The sequence below is a fragment of the Chenopodium album genome, chromosome 2 (assembly GCF_948465745.1).
Source record: "Chenopodium album chromosome 2, dcCheAlbu1.1, whole genome shotgun sequence".
Classification (NCBI taxonomy): domain Eukaryota; kingdom Viridiplantae; phylum Streptophyta; class Magnoliopsida; order Caryophyllales; family Amaranthaceae; genus Chenopodium; species Chenopodium album.
Window position 1 is genome coordinate 10,197,281 of NC_137835.1, and position 8,927 is coordinate 10,206,207.

General features: G+C 37.0%; 2 protein-coding genes across 2 annotated transcripts; one reads left to right on the forward strand and one right to left on the reverse strand.

Moving 5' to 3' along the window:
* The first annotated feature begins 1,517 nt into the window (after positions 1-1,517).
* LOC145595777 (putative aminotransferase ACS10) lies at positions 1,518-4,551 on the forward strand. Its single transcript, XM_081652202.1, has 4 exons — positions 1,518-2,298; positions 2,594-2,749; positions 3,313-3,473; positions 3,578-4,551. Exons 1-4 carry the CDS (start codon positions 1,828-1,830, stop codon positions 4,431-4,433), a joined length of 1,644 nt encoding a protein of 547 aa, XP_081508328.1. The 5' UTR covers positions 1,518-1,827; the 3' UTR covers positions 4,434-4,551.
* Positions 4,552-4,837: 286 nt separating this feature from the next.
* LOC145595767 (uncharacterized) lies at positions 4,838-8,522 on the reverse strand. The gene is made up of 2 exons (XM_081652193.1): positions 6,602-8,522; positions 4,838-6,490 (listed from the first exon to the last, which is right to left on the reverse strand). Exons 1-2 carry the CDS (start codon positions 7,774-7,776, stop codon positions 5,026-5,028), a joined length of 2,640 nt encoding a protein of 879 aa, XP_081508319.1. The 5' UTR covers positions 7,777-8,522; the 3' UTR covers positions 4,838-5,025.
* Positions 8,523-8,927: the final 405 nt, after the last annotated feature.

Genomic DNA, 8,927 nt, shown 5'->3' on the forward strand with positions numbered 1-8,927 from the left:
TCCTATGGGAATTAACTTCCCTCATTACTAACCAAACAACTTTGAGAAATTCCCATGAATTTGATTATGGAATTTATTTCCCATATATTAGAAGTTCATGGGAATTTTCACTTCCTATGTTAACCAAAGAATTTGTGTAAGCTCTTAGATGACAAAAAATATATACTTTGTATATATAATTTCAGTAATTATTAGTTCATTACCTTCATATTCATAAAAATTTAACACAATTTGGATACATACATACACTTTAAAAGACAACGACATAATAATTAATTTGTTTCTTGTTTAATATATAAGTAGGTGATTATGTGTGTTATCTTCTTCCTGTTATGAATATGACATGTTCCTTGCGGATAAAATTATGATGACATATGATACCACTAAAAGGATCGATTCCTTAGATGACCAAATATACAAGAGCCGTGACCTAAAATGTAAAAATTGTTTTCATTACATATTATTATTATTATATCAAAAAAACCTACAAAGTCAATCAATTTACAAGATTGCCATCCGGTTAGCTTCGATTGTATCCGAATCCGACTTGGGTTGCACACCTGGCTATGGTGGATAACATTGTATCTTATTAAATATGAAGTATATTGAAACTTTGTATCACATTAGGAATTTCAGTCATGAGGGGTATTTCCTAAATACTAAAATTCATACAATTAAATAAGTTTTATTCAATAAAATTGGATGGATCAAATGCATCCTTAAGTTGAACTAATGTGGGAAGCTCTTGAGCTAAACTATATCAAACTTATTGCAAACATAATGAACTCAAAATTGAGCCCAATTCCTTAAATGGCATCTAGCAAACTATTTTATAAAGGCATGGATATATCGATATTTTACAACATATTTTTATTTGTAGAGTTATAAAAGACAATAATGTAGAAATATATACTCCTTATTTCCTATACTTTAATTACTCAATTAATAAAATTCATTAATTCCACAATCGATGTCCTTTTTAGTATGTTTAGAAATATTGTATGAAATATGTGCATACTATAGTTGCTTTTATATGTTGTACCAGTTATTTCCAACCATTTTTAACATATTCTTCATTACTGTAGAGTACCAGTCAATTAAGACCTTTACATTGATCAACAGCCAACGGAAGTTGATAGTATGTCTCATGCACGAATGCACGATACAAATCACAAAGACAAACCCAAATATTGGGTTGCACTTAGTAGGGAGGATCGAGTGTTCGATCCCTACATTAACAATTAGGAGAAAATTAGAACCTAATTATTCAAAATCGAGCTTCGAATTCGAATTAGCCTAAAAGGGTAAACTAGGTGAAAACACCTAAATAAACAGTGTCGCTATAGTTTCAACAAGCTTTACGCCAAACCCTTGCTCAGATTCGACCATTACCAACCTAAGTCCGAGTCCGGACCAATTGGTTTGGGCTAGACTTAACTGCATTTGACATAACTGATCCTATAACCAAGCTTGTCACATCCAAAACATCCCCAAGAATTGGATCTTGCATCTTGACTGACACTCACAAAAAAAAACTCCCCATAATTTTCTCTCTCCTCATTATTCGTCCAAATAAGCACCTCCTCCTTTCACCCCCCGCAATCCAAGACACATACATATTACATACACAATACACTCCTAAAAAAAATGATTCATTTCATAATAAAATTCATAAATATAACTTTACTCAAATATTTTGCTAACACATACTTGTATAAACAATCCAAAAATTCCTCCCTCTTTTTCTCTCTCCTCTCTCACGCTAACTCTCAAACCACCACAAAATACCATGATTTCTCCTCTTCATCATCATCATCACTATAAACTATGACCCTTTTCTCCGCCGCCGACGAACCCACCGGAAAACCCAAACCCGCCGGAAAATCCGCCGGCTCCGGCGGAGGGACAGAGATGAGGATAATCGTCCCTTTACAAGGCGTTGCTCAGGGAAGAGGGGGTCTCTTCTTTGGCTCTGTTATACCCTGTGCTCTGTTTTACTTTCTTCAGCTTTATCTTCGTAGAAATCGTTCCGATAACAAAGATACTACTAGTGATGATAATGATAATTCTTCTCCGTCGCCGGAGATTCTGCCTCCGGCGCCGGGGTTGGAGAGGTCTCTGTCGCGGTCGCTTCTCTCTCCTCGAAGCCCGGCTGGCCCGGCCCATTTGTCTTCGAGAGCGGTTAAATCGGTTGACAGTTCGCCGTATTTTGTTGGGTTGAGTCGGGTTGATGATGACCCGTTTGATCGGTTGGGTAATCCTGATGGTATTATTCAGCTTGGCTTGCCCGAAAATCATGTGGGTTTATTTTTTTATTTATGGCTTTGATACCTGTGTATAAGCATTAAATACATTTTTTATCGGAACAATGGGATTAATATTGATTTAAATTTTGAGTGTTGTAGCGATACTATAATACAGAGTATAATATTTCACTATAATTTGATATGTCATTATATTAAGGCTATTATTTTGCTCATTTGAATTGTCCGTGCCTGTAAGGTATTATATGTGATATGTTGCTATAGGTGCACGCGGAAAGTATTTTTGAATTAATGAGAATTCATTATGATATTATATTGTAATGTTGCAGGTGTGTGTAGATTTGGTGAGAGAATGGATGGTGGAAAATGGGAAGAATTCAATATTGTTAAGTACAAGAAATGAGTACTGTGGTGGAGCAGAAAAAATGAGTATAAGTGGGACTGCAACTTATCAACCTTTTGATGGAATCATGGAATTGAAAATGGTATACTTTAGTACTACTCCTCACTACTTTACTAGCTTCCAACCTAGTTTATGAAATGATTTCTAACTTTTTAGTTTCTATAAAAAGGACAACCTACATTTGCTTACAATTGATTATAATATATGATACCAATTATAGTAAAAAAAAAGCCTATTTTTTGTTGAGCTTTTTATGATTCTTTTTCATGTTTATAGTTCCTCATTTAGTTTGTGTTTGTATGGTGATTAAAGCATGTGTAAAAGTTTGTAACTTTTCCAATTGTTACATTACTGGGCATTGTTCATATCATGCACACTAGTCATCAAGTGGCCTTTTGGAATCCTTAAGATCTTCATTGGGGAAGGTGTTATTAATATAGCTCATCAGTCTTAGATATTCTACTCTCTTGCTATTGAACTGGCAGTAAAATTAGCCAAGTTTTGATGCAAAACATCTTTGACATGGCATTTATCACTGACAGTCTGACACTACTGCTCAGCATGCTTTGAATTACAATACACTTAATTTACGCTTAAATTGCTTTACTAGTGACTTAGTGAGTTGATACGAGTATATCATAACAGGCAGTAGCTGGATTCATGTCTGAAATCACAGAAAGAAGGGTTCATTTTAAGCCGTCCCAAATAGTTTTGACAGCCGGTGCAGCCTCAGCGATCGAGATCCTTTGCTTCTGCTTGGCAGATCCTGGAAACGCATTTCTTGTTCCTTCTCCATACTATCCTGGGTATTTTGCTTTCCCTCTTAGTAGAGTCAGTACTCCAAACCCTCTAATTCTCTTTATTTTTGAGCATGCCGAAATTTTTGAGGATTTGACTTAAATGTCTGCAGGTTTGATAGGGATATAAAGTGGCGAACTGGGGTTGAAATAATTCCTGTTCCGTGCCGTAGTGCTGATAATTTCAATCCAAGCATTACAGCTCTTGATCGTGCTTTCCACCAGGCAAAGAAGCGTGGCATGAAAGTTCGTGGGGTGATCATTTCGAATCCCTCAAATTCCGTTGGCAATCTGCTTGGCAGAGAAGCACTCTATAATCTTATAGATTTTGCTACAGAGAAAAACATCCACATAATATCCAATGAAATTTTTGTGGGGTCTACTCATGGTGGAGAAGAATTCATCAGCATGGCTGAAATGATCGAATCAGAAGATCTTGAGCGCAACAGGGTTCATGTAGTCTACAATCTATCAGAAGATCTTTCTCTTAACAGTTTTAGAGCAGGAGTAATTTATTCTTTTAATCATAATCTTTTGGCTGCTGCCACCAAAATGGTTCGGTTTTCTCCATTATCATCTATAATCCAACGATTGCTATTCTCAATGCTTTCTGATACAAGATTCATCCAGACATTGATACAGACTAATAGAGAGAGACTACAGAGATTATGTATGAAATTTGTGTCAGGGCTGAAAGAATTGGGCATTGAATCCACAAAAAGCAGCGGAGGTTTCAGTTGTTGGGTTGATATGAGTGGATTAATTCGGTCTTACAGCGAGAAAGGAGAACTTGAGCTTTGGGATAAGTTGTTGAATGTAGCCAAGATCAACATAATACCTGGATCTTCATGCCATTGCATAGAGCCTGGGTGGTTTCAATGCTGCTTTGCAACTTTAGGCGAAAAGGATATTCCTGTAGTTATGGGCAGGATACGAAGAATCATGGAAACTTGTAAATCTCGTAGTTAAATTGCTATTCATTTATTATACTTAAAAAGTGTATAGTCTAGTTCAAAAAGAAATTATATTGATAGGATAAGCTCCTGAAAAGAGAATGAAATTGCAGTTGGCATATTAGTTTGTTTAATCTTCTAGTACTGGCATCTGGATATCATGTTGGAGATGGAAGAAAATAAATTCTGAAAGTTTACTTCAGTTCCGAAAACTGAAAGAAGTCTGATATGTGTAATGTCTGAGAGTCTGAGACGGTGGTTCTCTGACCTGATGGTGCATTCTGATTTAGAAAATGCTGTAACAGACGCTTTCACGGTCAAATAACTCTAAACAGAGGCCAAAATTTAAATTCGAGCAGAGGCGAACGGATTGTATGGGATATACAAAAAATCAATGAATTTATTTCAGAATATAGGGTGTGTACAACAATGGGAGAGATTGAAAACAAAGAAAAAGAATACAAAAGAATCACTTATGTTTCCCCTAACGCCCTACCTATTCCTTCGGAAAGTATCTCAACTTCCCTCTCTGCTAAACTACGTTGCTTCACTGCACAACGAACATACACAAATATAACCCACATTTAAAAAAACCATTTGTTTCAGTTTCAAGTACTGTGATTCCTAATCGACTCAAGGAATTGGACAACTTCAGCCATACTAGGTCTCTTGGAAGGAACCTGAGAAGTACAATAAAGCCCTAGTTTCATAACTTGAATCAGCTCATCTTCAGCAAAATTCCTCAACCTTCTATCAAAGCAATCGGATGCTGATCCTCTCTCCAATAGCTCTCTTACATAGTCGCACAAAACAACAATCTCGCTTGATGAAGGGCTCTCCACAGGCTTCCTCCCTGTGACCAGCTCCAGCAACAAAACCCCATAACTATATACGTCACACTTGTCACTTCCTCTTGAAGTTTGAGCTAATTCAGGAGCAATATACCCAACTGCATTGTGATACTTTGTCAGGCCATAATTATCAAACATAGGAAGCAACTTTGACAACCCATAATCAGATAACCTGGGCTCATAATTTTCATCCAGGAGTATATTTGTGGACTTTATGTTAAGATGAAGAATTGGGGGTCTACAATCATGATGAAGATAAGCTAGTGCTCTAGCAGTTCCCAGGGCAATCTGAAATCTTCGTCCCCAATACAATTCGCTATATCCACCACGACTACTGGAGCTAGCAAGGTTTAAGCCATGCAGATTTTCGTACAGGTTACCATTAGGAATAAACTCTGAAAGAATCAGCTGCATAGTCGAAGACCAGTAGTAACCTTGAAATGTTGCCAAATGGGGGTGCTGAATATTTCCTAATTTTCCAATTTCTTGCTCAAATTCATCTTGACTTTTGATCCTTCCCAAAGTCTCGAGCTTCTTCACAGCTATCGAGATCCCACCTTCAAAACTGGTTCTGTAGACTGTACCTAGGGAGCCTCCACCAACAAGACGCTCTTTGTCAAGCAAAGCTCGGGTACCAGCTTCCCAATCTTCATATTTGGACGGCAAACTTTTGCTGAACAAAACCAACTTCCCAATGATGATATTTGTTTCAGTGGAAGCCAAAGGAGTGCTTTCTAAAACCATGGTCTCCACTTCTTCCCTACTCTTGCGTGCCCCTTTATTTAATATGGTAACTATGCAAACCCCAAAAAGAATAAGAGCAGCAGCAACAATTGCAACAATGGCAGAAACTGTAAGCGCCTTTGCCCTTTTTGACATTGCCCCCGAGCAGCTGTCCAGAGGATGGCCACACAGCCGAGGGTTATGATAAAATGATGTATACCCGAAGTTTGTGATAGTTGAAAGTTGAGGTATTTCCCCAGAAAGAGAATTGTATGAAACATTAAAATGGGTAAGCTTTCCTAGATTACCTAGTGAAGTAGGGATTGATCCAGATAGTAAATTTTCCGAAAGATCAAGATACTTGATCCCAGAGAGGTCTCCAATATTTCTCGGGATGTTACCCCTGAGTTTGTTCTTATGAAGGTCGAGAATTAAAAGGTATGTCATGTTATATATGGTTTGAGGTATTTCACCTTCTAATACATTGCCAGAAACATCCCTGCAGGAGCAAAACATCATAGAATATGTTTCAACTTACATGTTCAAATCAAAACAAAGCTTAAGTTAAAACAATAAAGCAGTTGTGAATACTTGTAATAAGGTGACTCACAGCTCAAGGAGAAATCGACAACGAGCAAGTTCGTCAGGAATTGGACCATGAAGATTGAGGTTGTGTAAATTGAGAACTTGCAATAGCTCAATATCTCCAATCTCTTCAGGGATTGTCCCGTCTATCGAGTTGTTCCCCAACCTTAAGCTTGAAAGGTTCTTCAAAGTCCCAATGCCCTTTGGGATATTCCCAGTTAGTCTATTGCTCTCCAAGTCCAAAATTTTCAGGTTTGCACAGTTTGTGATCCATGAAGGAATCACCCCATCCAAGTTGTTCCATGAAGCATCAAAAAACCTCATCCTCTGGCTGCATGTAATGGCATCCGGAATCTGCCCTTGAAATCCATTATTAGAAACATTGAAATAAGTCATATTCACCAATCCTAATCGATCAAACGGCGCCTTCCCATCGAGCATATTGCTACTAAGATCCAAAAACTCTAAGCTGTTGCAACCTGTTAGCTTCCCTTCAATACTCCCAGCAAACACATTTCTCCTCAATGACAAGAAAGACAAACTAGGCAACTCGCAAAGTCGAGAAGATACACTACCACCAAGCACATTGTAAGAAACATCAAAACCCATAAGACTTGTGCAATTGATCACAGAATCAGGAATTGAACCAGTAAGATTGTTGCTAGATAAAGAAACAAACTTCATTTTTTCACAATTTGCAAACAAATTGGGTGGAATTTCCCCTGAAAACCCATTTTTAGACAAATCCAAAAGCCTCATATTCTCCAATTTCCCAATAAATTCTGGGATTGGCCCAGAGAGAGCATTGGAACTCAAATTCAACTTCCACAATGACTTAATACTTCCATATTCTTCTGGGATGTTCCCAGTAAACCTATTGCCAAACAAAGTGATCGACCGAAGCGATGGCAACCCAGATAATGCAGGTGCCAAAACCCCAGAAAGGCTAGTATTCCACAGTACAATTCTAGCAACATTTTGGTTAGCATCACAAACAATACCAGTATAATTTCTGCACGGATCAGCCGCAGCAACCCAAGAACTTAACACATTAAGAGGGTCATTTGAGACATTACCCTTAAACTGCAGCAAAATCTGCTTCTCTTTCTCAGTAGCTGGGCAAACAAAAACAAATTCCAGAAACAAGAAAAACAGTAACACGAGAACCAATTTAAATTTCTGCTTCTGGAATTTTCTCATGCTCACAAATCACAATGCTAGTAATACACAAAACCTAGCTCCTCTAAACCACATTATACTAGCTAATCATCAAATTAACCTAGAAAAAAAATTAAATTTCTGGGATATTAGGAATCTGCAAAAAGAAAGAGCAAGACAAATATGACAACCATATAATAGCAACATAACAAATACTGACATTCTTTCTTTTAATAAAGAAAAGGGTATTTACTAGTCAATTTGAAGGTGGTCCAAATATCATAAGTAATTAACAGCAACAACAGCAACTTCACATTAATGTGTACCTGGGTTGGTACATTAATGAGATACACAAATTGGGTATTAGGCTTAATTTTGTTTAGTGGGGTCGAATCGAGTCGAGTCGGATCGGTTACATGAACCAAGAATTTATCTCCTATGTTGGTCTACAAAGATCGAACTTAAAAAAGATTGGAGCTTTATTAAGAAGAAGAAATGGGATTTGTGTGAGAAATGGCTGGAAAGTGAAGTGAAGCATAAAAAGCTCAGAAATACAACAATGGTGGCCACAAACTGATGAATGCCCACGTGCCCTCCTCAAATTCTCTCTCTTACTCTGTCAGTTTCTCTCTCTAGATTACTGTGAAAGCGAAGTACAGTAGTAATAATAAAGAAAGAAAAGAGTCAAGCTGTAAAATTTGGTGCTTTTGATCACTTTCATAGTTATATTAGTGAGTGAGGAAGATAAGAGTAGCATTTATATAAATGGGAACAATATTGGCAACAACCATGCCAAACGCATTTATATTTTGATGGGAACTGGGTAACTCACTGTCACATTAACTGCTTCACCACCAACCACTTTTATTCATTGTCACTGTGAAATTGAGTGAAGAAGATCTATTATTTGAGTGTGTTTTTTTTTTTTTTTTTTTTTTTTTTTTTTTTTTTTTTTTTGTATTTTGTAAGTGTAATTGCTCTTTTGATCTTAGGGCGTGTTCGGCAAAATATAGTTGTGAAGGTAGCTGTAGCTGTAGAGCTAGCTGTTAGCGTGTAGGTAACTGCTAGCTGTCAACAAGATGTTAGTTGTGAAAATAAATAATTTAGATATGAGTGTTCGGTAAAATAGCGGTTGACTAGCTGTTACATATAAAAATCAATATTTTATTTTTAAAACTATAGATTAAATTTTC